The sequence below is a fragment of the Megalops cyprinoides genome, chromosome 2, assembly GCF_013368585.1.
Source record: "Megalops cyprinoides isolate fMegCyp1 chromosome 2, fMegCyp1.pri, whole genome shotgun sequence".
In the NCBI taxonomy this organism is placed as follows: domain Eukaryota; kingdom Metazoa; phylum Chordata; class Actinopteri; order Elopiformes; family Megalopidae; genus Megalops; species Megalops cyprinoides.
In genome coordinates, this window is record NC_050584.1 from 8936165 (window position 1) to 8956710 (window position 20546).

Consider the following 20546-nt stretch of genomic DNA (forward strand, 5'->3'; position numbering starts at 1 on the left):
GAGCGCTGCAGGACCACAGGCAGCGGAGGCTACACACAGGCACAGCAGCAGCTGTGTTTAATCAGTCTTGGGGGGGGCAGCTGGTGCTGGCTGCCTCACCAGTGAGGGGGAAACGCAAGTCCTTGTCCACGGTTAGCGGCTGCACTACTTTGAGTGCTTTTACACTGGACTTTTATTTCCCATTAGCACTGTTGTGATAGTGTGTTAAGCAACATTTTGCCAATGTTTTTGGATATTATTTTCGTGCTGCCCTCCTCACACCCCAACTAACCCTCTTGCGCATACAGGGAAATCTATTCCAGCCACATGAATGACAACATTGCCCTTTTCATTTACTATGGCATTTCAAGCAGGAATACAATTTCATTAATAGTGGCAAATTTTGTTGACATTTTCAGATTTTGTCTCTAGGATGTTACACTAAAAAAACATTCTGGCAACACCAGCACCCTGCACTAGAGGGCCCTAAAGCCAGTATTTACAGGTAGCGGAGACGAACACGAGACCAGTGATGTTACTCTGGGCCTCACCGTTCTGCACACTTGTGAAGGGCAGGGTGTACTGTCCAACAAAGTCGTTTTGGGATGTGGAATCATAGTCTTCCACAACGAAGCGCACCAGAGCCAGTTCTGGCACACGGATATCAAACTTGAAATTGTCGTTCCACATGGGGTTGAAGCCTGCGGCGAGAGGCAAACCGTTAGTTAACGATGGTTACTGTAACTCTGTAGTCCATACTGGGCTCAGTGCATGGTAAGCAACATATAAAGATGTGCGTGTACAGATACAATGTATCTTGGATGAATCATTACTTTCGTTCACCGGTTATGCTGTCTCTTTGCAGACCTCTGCTCACCTGTTGAGAGACTGGAGAAGGGAAAGGGAGCCCCTTACCGTTGTTGTTTATGTAGCCTGTCTCTTTCGCTGCTACGTCAGCTGGCACACCATATACCTCCACCTTCACCAGGGGGTCCACAATCGATTTGCACTTGTCCTTGTTCAGTTTGGGCAGTTGCTGTGCTGAGATGACCTGGCATGACATGCCCCAAACACACATCTTACAGACGAAATAACAAGCTCACGTAATTTCCATGTACTGTAACATTCGCTCAGACTATCGGAGTATACACCAGCCATTTAGTCATGAAGGTTAAAGGTTAAAGGTAAATGTGTACTGAATTGCACTTGAACAGCTCTCGAACTGGACTGACAATGCCACACACGCCCATTGCAATTATTCTGTATATGTAACTGATCATTCCTAAACTGGACACGTCTGTATACTTGCTGATTGTAGGCTGTGATGACAGGCCCCTAAGGTCTGCTAAAATTTTAAACGACCTAAGATAACCATGCCTGTGGTGCAGCTGTGGGTTAAGATGTGGGTTAGGCAGACAGATACTGCAGAGATTTTCCCTCACCATCACATGGAGTGTCTTTTGCTGTAGCCACTTTCCCTTGGTGAGTTTGATGGGGTCAAAGTTGGACGTTTGGTCCCGCAGGTACGCGGGCTTCAGGATGTACCCACTCCGACCATTGGGCAGGAACCGGCCCTGGTTCAAGTCCATCTCTGTGCAGGGCGTCTGGAAGTTCAATGCCACTGTGGACAGAGGAGTCAGGGGACATGAGGAGCATGCCAGCTGGGTGATCAGCCAAGACTCTTACTCTGTGGTTTCAGAAGGTAAGGGGCACTACAGTCTACCTATTCAGCTGAAATAGGATTTTACACAACGTTCCTGGAGGACTGTAATACCACCAGTACAAGTAACTAAATCATTAGTTACTTGTTTATTCATGGAGCACTAGGACCTTTGACCACCGGCTCATATATCTGTTCAGTTAGAATGAATACCAGTACGTGGCACTTAAGGTCTACCATATTTCCCAGTGTAACAGTGTTGAAGATTCTAACAAAAGACAGGTATTGATGAATGGAATTTTAGGACCCATACCAATCTGGCAGCCAGCGTCCCACATGGGAACAGGGTTGTAGTTGGAGGAGTCTGTTCTGGAGCCTGCTGGGTAGATTCGGCTGAGTTTGTCCATATTGTGACGAATGAATGCTGTGGCTGGAAAATTGCATCAAAATTCATTGCACCTCGTAAATTCATCTGCTCCCCAGTGCTACATTTGCAGCAAGTGTAAAGACGTTTAAAAGAACTGCAAAATAAAAGTCTCAAGGAACTACGCTTGTGTTAAATATGGGTTCAGTGCTAAAAGGATGAGCTGCATCAAGTACAACCTACAGTATGTACACACCAGTTTCCCAGTCAGCCATGGTGCGCAGTCCATTGCAGCAGGCTATGATGTCATTAAACTGTATGGACCAACAAAGCATACATTTTGCAAGTGCAGTAGTCAGGTAAACTAGCTAAACCAGTATTATATCAAGATGACTATGAGCTTATACTTGCCACTGTCAATAAGGAGCCAGACAACAGTTTGTTGCCTTGTTACAGCTTGCTAGCTAGCTAACATTTGATTTGATTTCACAGATTTCTACTTAACTAGGAAGGTTGTGAATTCTATTAATAAAAACATTCCATAAAAAATAACGACAATTCATTTAAAAACAGCTACGTTGGGTACTTCACTAGCTTGAGGAAACTGTGTGATATTGACTGTATGATATATGATGTAATGTACTGTAATGAACTGTTATTGCTGGCAAATTTAAAGTGCTAGCAGCTAGCTAGACAGACAGACACACACACACACACACACCAATAAAGCCACATTTGGCAGCAATTGTTGCTTAGTTCATTGTAGTGCACTGGGCAACTCACAGTATGAAAAATAGACTAAAGCTGGCATATGAGTGTGTGGGAGGATCGCATTCGAGACACCCCAACACTCCTGCATGAGTACAGTGGCTGATGCAGTGAGACAAGCATAACAAATCCAATTGAAAATTCCAAAACACGTCTGCATTAAGGGGAAAAAGCATTAAAATGACATGCAAGGTTTCCTGTAAATGAATCAATTATGCTCAAAGTGTACGTGGAAACTTGCACATGCATTTTTGTCTGAAATGCAAGGCAAGGTGTGGGGCCACACACATCCTTGCTCCTGCGGCGATCTGTAAAACCACTGAAGTACTTCCTGTACTTCGGCTTCTTTAGAAGTGTTGCTCAGCTATACTTACCATGAACAACAATACCAAGCTTTCATCAAAGAAATGTAATTCAATTTCCTGAAAGCAGAAGTGATGGTGTTCTAGCCATCTCGCTGTTTTAATTTCTCTATTGTATTTCCAGGCCCAATCACAATCCGAGTTTTGTTTTGTGATAGGCATGCCCCTCAAGAGTGATTCTTTGTTACTAACCACTTGTGCAGAAAATTTGAGTTGAATATTAAAATACCAAGTGTCAGTCTTTGGTTCAATTCCAGACCGCTACATGTTTAGAACGGAATTGTAACATTGGCTGTTGATCAAAGATCACATTGTTGCCAGTGACTACTGTACATCTTTCTTGGTATGGCAGTAGTGTTGAAACACAGGTGTTACCTGAATTTTCTGCCAGACTCAGTGCTTTGCTCTCTTTGAAGGAGGACATCTCGTAGAAAGCCTGGTTTTCTCTTGCATGGTCAAAACCACCAAAGTGAACGCTTTTGCAGTAGATGACAATGTCAGAAAGCTCCTTTGCCAGCTTTATTTTGGACTTCTGGAAAAGCACAGTAAATACAGTTATTTATGCTTAAATACAAAATAAGTACTATTCAAGGCCTGGCCCTTACCACAAATTAACAAATAGCTGTTCAATATGTGTAAAACTAAATCAATAAGTCACACTAGGCCATGTTGATATAAATGATATACTATGCCCTGAAATACTTTATTGCTTATAGTCAGACACATTTATCAAAAACAGAGAATTTGTTCTCTGTTTGTAAAATTCTACATTTGTAGAATTCAAACTGAATATATTTGTAGTATTCTAATTGTGAATATTGCTTCAGACAAGAGAATGTATGTTTTACAACACAGAAGAATTCACAATGGAGGATACTGAAGTGTAACTGTATGTCACACCCTGTTTACAAACCCAATTAGCATGTCAGTGAAAATGGCATGGATGCACTCTGAATCATCTAGGGTGTTTATGTCGTCAGGTGGCTCTTTACTCCGTTGATAGCTCCGAGCTCTTTTGCAGCTTTGTGTTCTGATATGGTTTTCTGGGCCTGGTTCCCATATCAGGCTGAGCTCAAGTGGGCCAAACAGCCGTTTGGTTTTATGAGGGTTGGCATACCTTGGATTTGTGCTTCTCCTCATTCCCTTTCACCTCAGCGGCCTCGTCGTCCTCGGACACACTCTCCTCCTCCACTGTGCTATTTGGGGTGAAGAAAGCATCCAGCTTGTTCAGACGCTTGCCCTTGATCAGAAACCGGCCCTTCAGCTCCTGCAGAGATGCACACACACAGACACGCGCAAACACACAGGCACACGTGCACACACACACACACAAATGCACATATGTTTAATGCTTTTATTTGCCCATGAATTATTCCTCTGTTTAGATAACCATATATAGCTTTAAGTACTCAACTAATCGTTATAGGTAAACCTTTGCACAATAAACTCTGGGAGTCACAGCAGAATATGAAAGCAAAAGAATATTTCAAGCTGCCACAGAAGAACCACAGGAGGTGGGACTGAATACCTATAGGAAGTGGTCATAGTGGTAGCTTGTGACTAAAATGTACCTGGGGCTATAATGAGACCGCATGTGTTGAAGAAAAACTTCATAGATTGTTGACCACTTACTGTTTCCATATGCCTATGTTAAAAGAATTTGACAAGCATGGTTCTCTAAACACTGCAAACAACATAAACGGCTTACTCTTTTGCAACAGCAAAATAAGGTTTTGTACAAAACCAGTAAAACTCATTACAGTCAATGCATTAACTCAATTTCTGACATCAAGACAACTTGGTATTATTATTATGTTTATTGTACTACTTTGACTGGGAAAGGGAAAAAGAATGTAAAAGGCCACACCCCAGAAACATCTTGAGGTCATTTCATAGCTCTTGCCAAACCTCCAGACTAGGCCAGACTCTACACACAGTCACATTTTCCCCCAGTCAAACTTTCCTGGGTTGTTCAGCATTACACTGAATACAGAGATATTTTGCATGTGTTCTTATGTGCCCCCTCCAAATCTGCTTAACAATGCAAAGCAAACTAATGTATTACTGTCAGTAGACAACTTTGTGTGTATAAATACAAAAAGGTTGTTAAATATATCTGCTTTTTACCTATAACAGTACACATTAGTAGTATACATTTCACCACTACTGAAATATAGGTCTTAGAAATCTTTTTGTTTAAGGTTGAGGAAGCGCACAGATGCATAAAAACTAAGAGTCTTTGAAATTAACAATGAATATAGACTTCTAAGTTTCACATTTGTTGAAATAAATATGATTTCCTGTCTAATGTTACACACAGCTGAGTACTGTTTACCATATTATGAAAAATGTAACTAAAAGCATCTATTCATCATCTTCCAAAGGAAAGCAGCAGTAAACCTACTGTTAGCTGTGGTTAGCAGCAAACAGGCATGGCCCGAAAACATTATCACAGTTCCTGCATTATACTTGAACAAACCTCACCACTTTAATCTGAAACGGCAGTGCAAGCTGACTCTACTCTTCCGCCTGTTCCACCACCTACTGAATATCAGGTGATCCTTTCCAAGAATCAGTAGCGATCCCCGCCCCTATCCACCCCCACAAACACCACATCGGGGATTTTGGTGGGAGGAGTCACCGACAGAGCCATTCCCCACACAGGCAAAGTCACAGCTCATCATTAAGAAGCCAGCGTACTTCACACATCAGGCGGGCGAAGACAAAGCTGTGTGTTTTCAGTGAGCTAAATAAAACGCAGCTGCATGCATTCCTCGCATGCCTCGTGGCCAAGCCCTGAAAGGCAGCGCCTGTCCAAAGGGAAACCATGGGTTTCCCCCGGCATGCCAACCCCCCGAAAAGGTAAACAAAAACAAAATCTAGAGCTATGTCCCAGTACAGTCCCCAGTCAAATTCAATAAAAACATGTAACCTCTGGCCTGTGCAAATGTCTTTCCACCTTTGTTTCTTAAAACTGCAAATCAGACTCCATGCCCTTTTGACACAAAACTGAAACGGTGCAAAATATTATCCTTGCTTCTTGTTATGCTGAAGTTTGAAAACAAATGGTTGGTGGGTTTTTTCCAAGGGTTACTTGGAATTGATACTTGGATGTGCTTGCAGTAAAAAAAGGCGCGTTTCCAGGAAACTTGGATATTTTTCAGGAGATAAGGGGGGCAGGGAGGGGCATGTTTTGGCAGGAGATTTGTCTACATCTACATGCTGTTATTGCAGCAGTGTCACAAGTGAATCAGAGGATGGACCTGGCAGCTTTGTGCAATGCATTCATAACAGGATTGTGATGTTGTAATCTTCTATCCCTGCCTTATTTTAGTCTTGTGGCACCAGTGGTATACTATGGTGACACAAAATAGACAACCACAATTTAACACACCTACATAAATGTGATGTAACATTAAGGAAATATTCTTAGGCCTACACTTCTTTGGCCTATCGCTGCAAAGGATGGTGACAAAAATGACTTTATCTACTAACCTCTGGTGAGGGGAAGCATGTGGGCATATGGTCCCCCAGTGGTTGTGTGACCAGAGCACTGCCCAGGATGGAGATCATGTGTTGGGCCATCAACTTCTGCTGCTCCAGCTTGCAGTGGTTCTCCAGAGAAAGGATCACTGGGTACTCTGAAGTCTGGGGGTTGATATGAATACATAAGCATGTAACATAAAAGCAAAAAGCAATAAAAAGAGGAGTGCTTGTCAATGTGAATGTATATTATTATACACAGACCCTACAGAAATACTGATCATTTTGAAAATATTAATCTGACATGTTCACTTTCAGAATAACTTCCTAGATGCAGCTCTAGTGATGCAACATTACTAACGAATAATCTATGTACAAAAAACTAATGTAAGCCCATTACAGTGATCAGTCAACACAATAGAAGGCGTAATTTTAAAATTCCAGACAAAATAGTCTGATAGTGAACTCATAGTGTAGGTGATGTAAGAAAATTGAAAGCACAGCTCTGATCTTTTTCAAAAGGATGACTTTATTAATGGCAGTTGGCAGAAATACGGGAACTGTACTCTGGATTTTGTTGAGTTAGTCTGAACCTTGACACTCTACAAGAATAACAGCTTCTTATATTCCTTTAACAGCTTTATCTCAGGCCAGATATGTTGATAGCACTTCACCTTCTGAGATCCAATTAAGAATAGCTAAAAACATTATCTAATCTAGTGTTGTCAGCTGAAATAGTTCTCGACCATTCAAAAAGAGTCGTCATTTACACATCAGCTCTACTGTATTTATGATAAGTTAACCAAAACTATCTGGGCAGCAGATGTGACTGATTTGCCAGTGTTTGAGATTTGACTGTATTAGGACAATCATACCAGACTTTTGCAGAATTTTACAGTGATAAAAATCTATACTTCATGTCAAAACCAGCCCCCTTTCAAAGATGCCTTGGAAATGAGAGCTAGCTGGCCAAGTAGCCAATTAGCAGCTCACTTCTTACACAATATCATGTGCCACTCTGCTTGCTTTCCCTCTCAAGTCAGACTGCACAGAAAAAGATAGTTACAGTTATTTATATTACAGATATTATACATAGGTATGCCCAGGGCTTTACCAACTACCTTAACAGTTACTTACAGTAAAACTGACTACAAAGAATGCAACTTCTAGGTATATTTTGACAACAGGATAGTTGTGTTTTGGGCACCTTGAAAGCGTATTCCTTGATGGCCTTGATGACATCTTTGAAGAGGACTTTGGATGTGAGCGTGTAGCCATGATATATGACCGGCTCTCCATTAGGTCCATCCCAGCAGTCCAGCTCCACACAGCGACAGCTCTTCATTAGTGCCCTGCAAATGGAAATGATACTTAGGACACACGCCATTATGAAGACAAGCCATAATGAGGACACATATCCAGATCCAGAACACTACTCTCGATGGTCTGCCACAACAGGCTAAATCCACACATATCTCTTTTTTAATTGATCAGATCCATAAAAAGAGTTCTAAGACATATAGGAATGTATACAAGTATAGCTTTAACAAAGGTGAGCTGTTTCCCTCGTTGATTGCGCTACACATTTGCCTTGAAACTTTAAGGCAAGTCAGTACTGGATGATGAAAATTCAACAACAAATTCAATGATCAGTGTTTCATTTTTATCTGTCAACTACAACAAAAAATGAGGTCCATGCAAACAACACAATTATCAGTGGTCTGTACAGTTGCCGCCCAATGATTTATCCTGAAGCTGGAGACGTTAGGTATACCGTATGTATGCCTCTGTGCTGCTGGGCCCCTTCAGCTGGTCCTCCATCAGGTAGGTGTTGTGGGAGGATGAGATAAAGTAATAGTTGAGGGGCTGGCTCATGTCCTGATACACCTGCTTGTGGGCAGGGTTGAATATCATGGCCTCAGGCTGATTGAGGTACATCAGGAAGCCGTCCTTGGTCATACGCTTTTTTTGCTTGGCTGAAAAAAATCAAGAGTGGAGAATATACATGAAACTGAGTCTTATACTGTCGTGAAGAAGCCTTTTCAAATTTGTTTGCTCAGGTATGAGTGGTTATCACAGGTTCCATTTAAACCTACTTAAAACCTTAAACATAAGAAGTCTGATGACATAAGCAGGCCATTCACCCTAGCTAGGCCTGTCATTTTGTCTGCTTGAACAAAATGACATCTGACTTCACTGTTTAACTAACGAGCATAGGCTTCGATCCTGCATTTCTCCAGTCAGCACACAAGCGCAGGTGTGTGAGACAGTGAGGGCTGGAAAAGGGCTGCCTCCCTTACCTGTGTCATCCAGTTCGTACTTCTGGATTAACTTGAGTGCATCGTCGAGCGAGACGGACTCCCTCTGTTCAGTGAGCAGGAAGCTGAGCAGGTTCTCTGCACTCATTTGGCCTTCCGTCTGAGCATACTTCGAGTAGATGACATCGATTTCTTCCCGATGGGTTAGCAAGTTGTAGAACTCCTTGATTTCAGATCCCTCTAGCGTGCCAGACTCGGACTTGTCACATTTCTACACAACAGCACAGGATATACTTGATGAGCATGTTTGTTCGAGGTACATGTGTTCGAGGTATGTTGGAAAGAGAAGACAAACAGGACACGCTTGTTAATAGTGTCAGTTCTGCCAGTGTAATTTTTAAGAACTGTTTGTGAAAACAAAATACACCAGTTCACATGATTGTCCTGCCCCCTGCCCTGTCTGTCTTGTCCCCTTACTGCGTCTGTAATCAAAGACAATTTAACTAAGAATTTAACTACCTCTAATATTCAGCCTGTCTCAAAGTCACACAAAATGACAAACTTCTCTAGAACGCTGCTGTTTCTCTGAAACCGATAACAGCACAAGCTCACTTCTAACATTCTTCCACCATTCAGAAGACCCAGCTCTGTCAGATATTGGCTCATGCTTCACGTGCACACAGAGACAGTGTCCTCACCGCAAAGAGCACCTCTGCGTAGGAGTCGTCCACCTCGATGTTGATCTGCCGCAGGAAATGCTTCAGTTCCTTCAGGGACATTTTGTTGTCCTCATTTTTGTCTGCTTTGCGCATGCAGTTGAAGATCCAGCTAAAGCACTGAGGTAAGGACTGCACATAATCCAGAGTCAGTGTAATGGAGTAAATTACAACATGGTGCTGTGCAACCAGAATTATGCCTCATTTTAAAAATAGGCTAGGTTACATTCCTCTCTAGTATTTACTTACTTCTGTTTCAAAGTAGGTTAGCTGTATTATAAGCAAAACAAAGCAACCAATATATGTGATCTTGTAAATATATGTAATGAATAACCTGTAAACCATAATGTATAACAACACTAATGTTAGTATACGTCCAAACAGCTACATAGCTACATAAACAGCTAAATAAACTTGGCCCGTTAAGTTTATAGTCTAAATACAGCAACTAACATTTATATACACTGCAAAAAACAGCCCTTCAAAAATAAGAAATAAAATAATTAATACAAGGTGTTTTTTTGCTAGTAATAAGTGAAAAAATCTGCCAATGGAACTAGTGGAAATACACAGATATTCAAGATGCACCGTCTAAAAACAAGTCCTTGTAGCTCAAGGAAATATTAAGTGTTATATTAAGTGTAAAGAGATATTTTGACTTGAAAAGAGACAAATATGCTTGGTGAGATTTGGATTTTTTGCAGTGTACACTATATAAGATAAGACAAAATACAATACCTTCTTTATCCTAATAGTGAAGACAAAAATGCTAAAAGGGAACTTAACAAACTCACTACTTAAACCAGATATATTTAGCAAACAGTGCATAATGTTTATGTTTAACACTATGTTACTACCAAAGATTAAACACTTATCAGTCATTAATGTCTTTGGTGCAAATTCCTCTAGTTTGAGATTACTGATTTTTTCACAGTTTAATAAAATACTCTCCTTGAAGTCATCCAATACATTAATAAAAATATATACTTGAATACTTCCATAGTTAAGAATGATCAGTAAACAGGTGGAAAAAAATTCAACAGAAGAACCACCTCCTCTGTGCTATGTAATGAAAATTTCAATTTACAGTGACGATAGTTACTTAACCTCTCCAACCAGACACAGGTCATGGACGGCCCAGTGCAGACAAGGCATTCGATTGCCCACACTGTCCTCATGTTAACTGCACTGTCTGTGGAGATGTCAAAACACTGCTCCTGTTATTTCCTACCCTAAACATATTATGGAGACCACTGGGCTCTGTGGTTCTACTGCTTCTGCTCCTGATAATGAATTCATGTTCAGCACAACTGTGTGGTTGTGGTGACCACAGATTTGATCTTGAGAACTACAGCAATACCTCTCATGCTTTTGGTGGACCATTTATAAGACATAAAGGCATAAAAACCGCTGTCCTTGATGTTCTACATAAAAACACAGTATATAAAACTATTATTGTACAGTTTTATATCTTCAGAACTTCGCATGCATTCTGTTCACAGATATTTCCACTAGCAAACTCTTACATTCTCTCAATGGCTGAGTTGCTAAGGACTTTTTTTAGTCCTTTCCATAATTATTTCCACAGAGCACTTCACTGGCATTCTACCAGTTCCACTGAGAACCACTGTCCTACAGTATTGACACAGTGCAAAAAGCAGAGTATGTGGGGCATGGGGCTGAAGAGCTCTCACTCAACTGACGTATTATAGTAGACTGTATGATGGCACTGTAACCATCTCCCTGCCCAAGGTGACAGACTGCACGGGTGGATACTGCTCGGTCTTCTGATGGAAGTTAAGGTTGTCGTTGTTGTTCATGATCTTCTCCAAGCCAGCGACCCACTGTTTGGCCTCCTCCACTGAGTTGGCCATCAGGTCCAGGTTCTTGCGGCGGCCCTTAAAGATGATGGTGAAGCAGCGGTCCGCCACGTCGTCCTCCGTGTACTTCTGCAGGCCCTCCGACTGGCGGCCCCGCCTCACCGACTCGATGTCATCGATGGAGACTGGGGAAAGAAACACACCGAGCCTGCCGTCAACAACGGGGGCCCTAAGGCCCCTTGCTGTGAAAACGCCGCCTCCAATAAAGCAAATAGCAAGATAGAGACTACACCCCAATATCTGCAGGGAGTGTCTGCTGCCATTTGCCTGTGAACCTCTCAAAAACAAACACACCACATTCTCCCATGGAGTGCAATCACATATGCAAAACACTCAATCTGGCAAAGACTAGATTCCCTAAACCACACTTTCAACTGACAGGCCAAAAAAGACATGTTTTGACTTTGTCACAGGGCTCACTTGGGTTTGGTGGCTTTTTAAGGTTAAGGCTTTTAAAATATTAGTCTATCAATTTTTTAATCTTATTTATTTCAACTGATTTTAAAAGGATGGTGGTGTTCTGAGTGGAGTGGTCTATGCTTTACATGTAAACAACACAAACACATTAAAAATGGTTTACTGAGTGCCAGGTATTGGCATTGCCATTTATCTGTACCCACAGTGAGCAACGTTAGGGCTGATTTGAAGGACTGCAGAAAGACTGTGGACCACTGAGCATTATGAAGTCTCTGGGCACACAATCTTAAAACAAATGTGGGGCAACAAGACTTGGTTGCACATCTAAATGCCTGCACTCACCCTAGACTACTGTGACATCCCCAATGTTTTCATACAATCATTCATACTGCCCAGCCAAGTGCCTGTCCATTGCCCCCACACTAGAAATTCATCTACAGCACTAACAATCCATTGTATTGACAAGACTTAATCTTCACGGTCACTGACCTTGCTGTTCTTTTGTGTGTCTGTCTGGTCAATGCTCAGAGGTTCTGTTCAACAAAATGAAGTTATGATATGGATAGGGACTGTGTTGTTCAATAAGATACTCAGTTGTTTCAGATGGTAACACCATTGGCCGAGCCTGTTGACAAGATTTTTTTAAATGACAGTGTGAAGTACTGGACTGTGTACCAGACTGATGATCAGAGAAACTGAATTCTCTTCAGACTGTTCTAACCATTTCATTTGCCTAGAGAAACACTGTGGCTGAAACAATTGCTAAACTCCATGTAGTCCTCCCAGGTAGTCCTCCAACTATTCAAATGCAAACGAACACCCACAATGAACAATGGCAAGGATTTTCCAACCATCAGCAGCCATTAGTCCTCTAGCCTTTCATAGTGAATTGCATACTGGGATAGCTTGTCTGTCACAGCTGGGTAGGTGAGAATGACAGCAGATGAGAAAAGGGCTGATTTCTCAGAAGTGTGGTTTGCAAAGTCATGATGACCTATTGAGCATTACGGCCAAAATATTTGGTCAATCTTGGCAAGTGATGCTTCATTTTGTAGCTCTGAATCTGTACTTTATTATCTTGTGATAAAACAAAAATGGCAATTTTGCGAATGTGCCCCTAAATCATGCGTGCAGTCACAAATTATACATCTACTGTCTCCAGGTATCCACACCAGTGAAATGTCGAATGTTAGCTCTGTTAATATCATCTCCTAAGTAATGTAATGTGGCGTGATGTTAGAGTGTGGTTACCACAGTAGTCACAACATCGCCAGCCCCATGCAACTTCAGAATGTACTATGATAAACAGCTCAGGGAAATATTGTTCATCTGTACAGCTGTGGTCAATCTCACTGTGATCTGCTGGAGAGGGGATTCACAAATGTATAGAAGGCAATGCAGTACTGTGCACATAAATCTCTCCACTGCAAGATTATTTTTAAAAACGAGACATCTTCAGAAACCAAGGGGCAGTCCTTTCAATACCCCTGGCTGACTGGTGTGATTTGAATCTAAAAAAACATGTCCAGTTACGATCATGTTCTCATGGTGTACTTTACTTCTAAAATGTGGTTATAGAAACAACTGCCCCGCTTCTGCTTCAGGGCATCATGACAAAAAATTAAAGGCAGAAAAAGACCAAGGTTATTGGCCTGCATACACTCCAGGTCAACACCCGTGATGCCTGTGGCAGGGCAAGTGACGCACAAAAAAGAAGAGAGATCTTTCATGTGACTTTATTGAAGGTCATTTGACTTCACTCATTTGACTTTGATCCAAATATTTTTGCAGAATTTAACTGTCATATCATCAGTGCGTTGTAAGTGGGCAAGTTGCGGTTGGGCTGCTCTCTAATGACTGTCAGTGGTTCACAATAGGGCTGCAACTAATGACTATTTTGATAATTGAATAATCTATCGATTATTGAAATGAATAATCGACTATTCAGATTATAAATCGCACAATTACTCAATGGCTCTTATTTATGTATCGGCTTTTAAATTTAGCTTGAGGTTGTTTTAGGCATATGCTAACTAACAATAAAGACAATAAAGATGAGAACTTAATTCAAAAATGCGTCTTTTAATGAATGGTTACTAGGAATAATTCAGTGAGGGCAGTTGCTTGCTGGGGAGTACAAGTCAGCTTCCTTTGAAGAAAACCATCCGTAGTAGCATTACAAGATCCAACAAACCCATAACTTGTTCGAATTAATACAAATGCAACCCACATTGGGCATGCATGCATAGACACAAGTTTTACAAATCTTTTGCAATTTAGAAAGTGTCAAATTCTCCGGTGTTCTCTAAACTTGTGCACTCAGCAGCAACACTATCTCCAGCCATAAATGTCGCCATGACAACGATGCAACGTTTAAGATGAGAATTTTTAAACAGCAGACGGGCTCTGGTTTAACATTGTAAAGTTAGGGCACATTTGGAATGTGAACAGGATCGTTATGAATAATAGGTTATTATTTGCTACCCTGTACGTTCAACGTCATTAATAATTTATTGATCAAAAGAAAATGTATTGCAGAATAGAAAACGTTACAGCTCATAACGTGAAGTAACATGGCTTTTAACATTAACATTAGCTATGTTAGCAAGCTAACTAACTTAACGAGACAAGTCTTCATCATCCTGTGAGCCACCTCTTCAGATGCTCGAGCATAACTGATGTGCTCTCTTGCCAGGCAAGGTCAGGTTTGCAAATGTTGCAGTTCACACCGTTGATCAGCCGTTTAGCGCGTATGCTAAAACCAGTGCAATTAGAAAACTAGATTGGAAAAATTCTAGCTAATTTTAGCTCTGAGGAAACAGCAATTTAACATAAAATATAGCAAATGCTAACTGAAAACTATGAGAAGCTTTAATGAAAACATAACGAGCAATTTAACGTAACACACGGGCTACATAGCATAAAAAATAAGTTACTTGCAAAAGGGTTAAGAGTGAAATGCTGCCAAACTTTTGACGTCTTTGGTCGTGAAGGTGTTGCCATCTCTATTGTTCACTTCAGTAAAGCAACGTAGCTTAGGCTTCATATGTGAGCATTCCGAGTTACACACAATGACATCACCAACTAATCGCCAATTAAGTTTACAATTCTGCTGCCTTTAAGTCAATTCAGTCACATAAGTCAAACTCGCACCTCTGACAGACGTTATGAGTGACAAGCACTATACCTGAGTTCAAGGTTAAGAGACCAAGAATACACTAAGAATTCATTGCCTCATAGCATTTCAGAACGGTTTCACTTTTCCTCTTTTGATACACTCCTCTATTACAACTGTAACCAAAGCTCGGAGATTAGAAACAGATAGAACTGTCTAGTACTCTACCCTGGAGATGTAAAACATGGGCTGTGCATCAATAGCCCAAATGCTAAAATGAGTACATCTCGTTATTATATCTATTTTGTATTGCCGAATTTATGGACTGTAATGAAAATCTAAGATACTTCGCACAAGATTATATTTGTATATTTGTTTAAAACTATACAAACTATATAGTGTATAAACTTCAAAATGTCTATTGTTGATAAGCCTTGGTTTTGCACTCTAGTAAAATGCTAAAACTGCAATGAGAAATAACAACTTCCTCTGTAAGTGTGGCATTGTGACGTTGAACTCAGTGAGACTGGAGTTCATTTTCAGGATCTCACCTGTGGACCTAGATGACAAAAGTTAGAAGTGATCTCCCTGCCTGTGGGGCCTGTCACATGTGGGCCAGAGCTATTGTTCAGTGGAATAATGTGCGGAAATGTGTGCGGTGCCATGAATGACATAATCTCTGTTAACTCCAGAGGTCACCCACTAATTTCCAGCAGCGATTGCTGACTCCTAACACATTACACAGGAACCAGTTCTTTTGTTTTCACGGACACTGGCTAAGATTCAATAGCAACCTTATCCTGCCGGATCCACCCACTAGTTTCAGACAAACTGGTTATAGCAGTGAAGTTCCTCGAAAGAGAATTGTTGGTCTTGATCAAAATAATTCTTTTGTTTGTCATTCGGTACATCTGCCTACATAACCCTGCCCGCAATCTTTCATAAACATCACTCATGCATGCCTATACCTAAACTGGACACCCCAGCTTAATTACTGTACTTTCAACCAGTTAAGATACTTATTTGAGTGGCAGGTGTTTAAATGTGCATTTGAATTAGAATGCTTTATCAAAGGATATATGCACTAAGAAAACCCAGGTACACAAACAATGAACGTTCTGTAGAATTAATCAGGCCAGGGCAGTGTCAAGAGGGCCAAGTGGACTGGTGGCTGAGTAAATACAAGGAATTACTCAGAGAAAGATAAGCAGTTGTTTCAAACTTTCACTGCCGGGAGAGTACGCAGCAAACAAACAGAAGCTCTCAAAAAAATTCCTGGAATGTGGCTGACCCTGACAACCATTTCAAAGAAAGTTTTCCCAGTCATACTGTCTGATATGATGCAGTCATGCTTCAAATACCAGTTAAATGCACCCGAAGAAACACAACATTGTGTGGGACTCAAATCCCCTCTGTCTTTCATTCTTTTCATTCTCTGAAAAGCGTCCACCAGTTTGGTTGAGAGGTGTGTTTATAGGTTTGCAATCAAACCTATAACAAAATAACATTTCCTTGACTTCATGGAGGAAAAGAGGTGATTGTGAGTCATAAGTGTGTAAACATCATAAGCCACACATTTTATGCAACTGGAAGAACAAGTTTGGACAGTAGACACCTTTTAGTAAAATGTCTGGAAAGCATTCAATACGTTTAGCAATGCCCAAACATAAAACAGGGTATGAGAGTTTGTGTCTATCCATAACCACATTCCTGCATTCCAGACAATGATCCCATGGGGATGTAAACAAAAACATCTTCCAAGAAAAATTGCAATAAATATAAACCAAACATCAAATTATGAGGGGCCACTGAGTAGAAACTCAGTAGAAATTCAAACACCACAAAAATATCACCCAACTGTGTTTTAATATAAATTTGACTGTATGTGTCATTAAACTAACTGGTAAATGTTGCTACTCGTCTTGTACGTTGCTCTGAATAAGAAAACATGTAAATGTAACTGTGTGAAAGGGCCTAGTGCACTTTATGACTTTATGATGCCACAGACATGACTTGCACTGTTTATCCCGATATGACCTGCATACTGTCACTGTGATTGACTGCAGATGAGGGTGGGGTCTCAGCTCATCCACATGGGAGTTAAGGCGGGTGTTTAAACACAGGCTCTAGTGTTGTCAGGCTGTCTCTCACAATGTCGTGCTGGGGGAAGTATTGCATGGAAGATGGGGAGGGGTGAGGGAGGCCCATTTGCACTGTGCAAACATAAATCAGACCACACAGTGGATTGCCAAGCTGAGAGTTGGAGATATCAATGTTATCGCCACTTACAGCAACAGCAGGCCGATTATGAAAAAAAATAACTGATTCTTTATCTCAGTCACACATAACGCAAGGCTCATCGTCCACATTACCATTAGCAATCGTGTTTGACAACAGCGCCAGTCAAAGCAATGCAAGGCCCGAGTTCAAAGCATGGGAAATTCTTACCAGCAATGTGTTTTAGATTGTTTTACCCTGGCTTTAAAGGACATGTTGTTGCAAGTGATATTTTTGTTTTTAGGGTAGAGATGTGGAAAGGGAAAATAAAAAAGAAAATTGGATTGATCATGTTGACCCATATAAAACTAGTGTAATAAAAAGTAGTGAGTCTAGCCTTCCTGGAATTTCTACTTTGACTACTCCCATAAGATTATGCATGAAATGTAGACATTTCTTACATTTTTCCTAAACCCTCACAAAAAAACCCAAATGGAAAAAACCTAATTGATTAAAACAGCACAGTGATTAACTGATTAACAAAGGAAGACATTAAAAAACGCTGGCACAACCTATGAGGAAATACCTCTTTAAAGCAGGCTTTTCGTTTCTTCAACCCAGAGGCTATTCTGTGCACTCCCAGCTACACTCAAATTAAACAATTTCTTCGCCAAGCCTTTCATATAGGTCATCCATCTCTGTAATGTGCGACCCAGAGACCACTAGCACAAGCCTCTGGACCACAGACCAAATTTCCAATGCCTGTAAGGAGAGGAAGGGTTATCAGCCCCAACCCCTCTTTTTTCCCATAAATGCGGCAGTTTTCAGAGCCAGATGTGGCTGGGCACAGAGATAACACACTGGGAGGCTGATTAACGCTGTCAGCCAGAAACAGCAACTCTCTGGGAGAGCCTGACCAAAGCTGGAGAGGAAGTCCTGAATGGGTGGAGCCTGGGACGAAGCAACGATGTTGTTCATGTGTGGGAAACTAAGACCAAAAGCTTTGACCTTCTCCTCCCTTGGCGACACTATCTATAAGATACGTTTTTTCCACTCCACCCCAAATCCAAGCAGGCTTCAGAGAGCTGGCATTGAGGCATGGAACTACATCAGGTTTTTTGTCAAAAGGGTACTCCTTTTCCTCCTGAGTGCTGGGGCAGGAAACATGAGGTGGTGGTGAGACCTGCATAAATCTTTATTTGAACTCACTGAGAAGACCTGAGTCTGGCACAAAGTCTTGTCTGTAGTGCAGGTAGTGATCCACTCATCCATGTACATGAAATGTGTGATATTTGATATTTCATTTCCACCACTAGGTGGAGAAGAATTTAGGGGCAGTTGATTCATTTCTCTCTTTTAAATTTTTTTTTTTATGCGTTAATGCATTAGCTTAACTGCAATTAACTTAAAATGGATTAAAGCTTTCATTTTTTAAGGCAGTTAATCATGTTTCTGTATTTTGATAACGATGTCTTGTAGTTACTATCAGTTACTGTCACTGATTACAACTGATGAGTCTTCATACTCACAGAAGCTAAGCATGAGCTGCAATGGAAATTAAAATCAGTCCGTACATCACCTTGTGGGCTTTTAAATGGCAGTTTCCATTTTAAAAACCTCCCAGGTGGCTCTTTGGATAGGCTTATTTGCACCTACTCCTAAGTCCAGCTGCAGTATCAACAAAGTAAGTACACCTAGTTTCCCGTACCACCAAAGAGCTAAACATCATCAATTAGCCCATCATCAGATTGCTAGCAACTCTAGTAATTCTGGACCTAGTTAGTTTCATCATGAGTACTATTATATAATGTCACTGCAAACCCATTCCTTACAGTATGCTCCATTGGTTGTTTGAACAGTTTTTTCCAGAGTTATAAATTTCCTTTGAATCTAAGCAAAGATTAACTTTTCACTGCAAAGACATGATTAAAAAAAGCATTTGAAGAAGTATTAAGCGTTAAAAAATACTTGATTGAACCTGATATGAAAACCATTTATGATGGCTAAATGAAAGTGTAATCGTAAAAATCTGAGATACACAATTTCTTTGATTTACACTGATTTTTATGTAGAATGTAACATGCAGTAAAATTGTGATTAAATGTGCAATTAAATGTGCAATTAAATGCACAATTTAATTGCAAGAGTAATATTTTATTTCAATCTTACTTCTCTATCTGTTTTAGATTAAATCTGTAACCCTAGCTTCAGTTTGCTCCTCAAAGTGAGGTTATATATGATCACTGTCATTTACAATACCACTTATCTTCAAAAATATTAATGTACCATTTCTTCCAATGGATCTAACACTGCATAAATTAAGTATAATTACATTAGTACTTTTTGCCTCATTTCAGTATAATATTAACAACATATGGTACAATGTTCAATATAATTCTAGTCCTGTCCAGTTAATATATTGTTTTCTTTAAGTTATCTTATGCTTTATTACAAGAAGCTGAACTTGGGAAGAGGAAAAAGGCAGGCCAGATGTACATCTCAGGCTTTTAAAGTTGATTTTTGGAAGAATATTAAGTTTCATAAACATTTCAATCAACTTCACCCAATAAGACTTTATCAGTTGTGCCTGTTTAATGTGAGGACTACTACTAAAAGTAGTAAAGTAAAAGTATCTTACACTTCTTACATTATGCCTACCTCTGTAACTACTACAGTACCATTTCTTTTGTGGAAGTCTTATTTTAATTATTTATTTAGCGTACACACACATATTAAGCAGTAAACATCTACCTCTACGAATGGCTAATGTATTAAAGGGTAGTTGTATATTGGGTAATTTCAATTTTACACATGAGCAACTTTTGCAGGTTAATATTTAATGTGTCAGTTCATGTCAGGTATCTAGCTCAAAGGCTGAAGATTTTATTCTGCACCTCAGCCTGACCATTGCAAGCCACACTGCACACTGCACTCACAGGTTTGGTTGGACCTCAGGGTCTTGTGTGACTCATGCCACATGGTCTTGCAATCCTCCTGGAGCTTGAAGTAGCGGGTCTTCTTCCAGGAGCTGGACCGCACCTTCTGGAGGTCCCCCCCCTTCAGCAAAAACTGGAGGTCTGCATCCCCCTCTAAACCTGGGACCACAGAGAGAGTTGTTAGACCCACATGTTATGCTTAATTAGCCTGGTTCTATTTTTAAAATGCATAAAGCAAAACATTCACCACAGTCACGGAAAACACCATACAGCAGTAGGCCTACTACTAAAATGTATTACTGAGACTGAAGAGCTGCTTCTACTGCCATTCATAAAAAAATAAAAAAATAAATAAAAGCCTGTGACTCATTGTATGCCACATCATGGCAGA

At 40.6% G+C, this 20546-nt stretch overlaps 1 protein-coding gene across 2 annotated transcripts in view; it reads right to left on the reverse strand.

The window, feature by feature from the left end:
* Window positions 1-20546, reverse strand: part of plcd1a (phospholipase C, delta 1a) — a 33554-nt gene that overhangs the window by 2244 nt on the left and 10764 nt on the right. For both annotated transcript variants that reach the window (XM_036521211.1, XM_036521210.1), the window contains exons 2-14: window positions 20156-20314; window positions 11367-11595; window positions 9573-9702; window positions 8917-9145; window positions 8391-8592; window positions 7824-7968; window positions 6629-6781; window positions 4251-4400; window positions 3509-3665; window positions 1953-2069; window positions 1422-1600; window positions 895-1030; window positions 531-680 (exon numbers count right to left, since the gene is read on the reverse strand). In XM_036521211.1, the coding sequence (XP_036377104.1) occupies window positions 531-680; window positions 895-1030; window positions 1422-1600; window positions 1953-2069; window positions 3509-3665; window positions 4251-4400; window positions 6629-6781; window positions 7824-7968; window positions 8391-8592; window positions 8917-9145; window positions 9573-9702; window positions 11367-11595; window positions 20156-20314 (2136 nt within the window). The remainder of the gene's footprint in view (window positions 1-530; window positions 681-894; window positions 1031-1421; window positions 1601-1952; window positions 2070-3508; window positions 3666-4250; window positions 4401-6628; window positions 6782-7823; window positions 7969-8390; window positions 8593-8916; window positions 9146-9572; window positions 9703-11366; window positions 11596-20155; window positions 20315-20546) is intronic.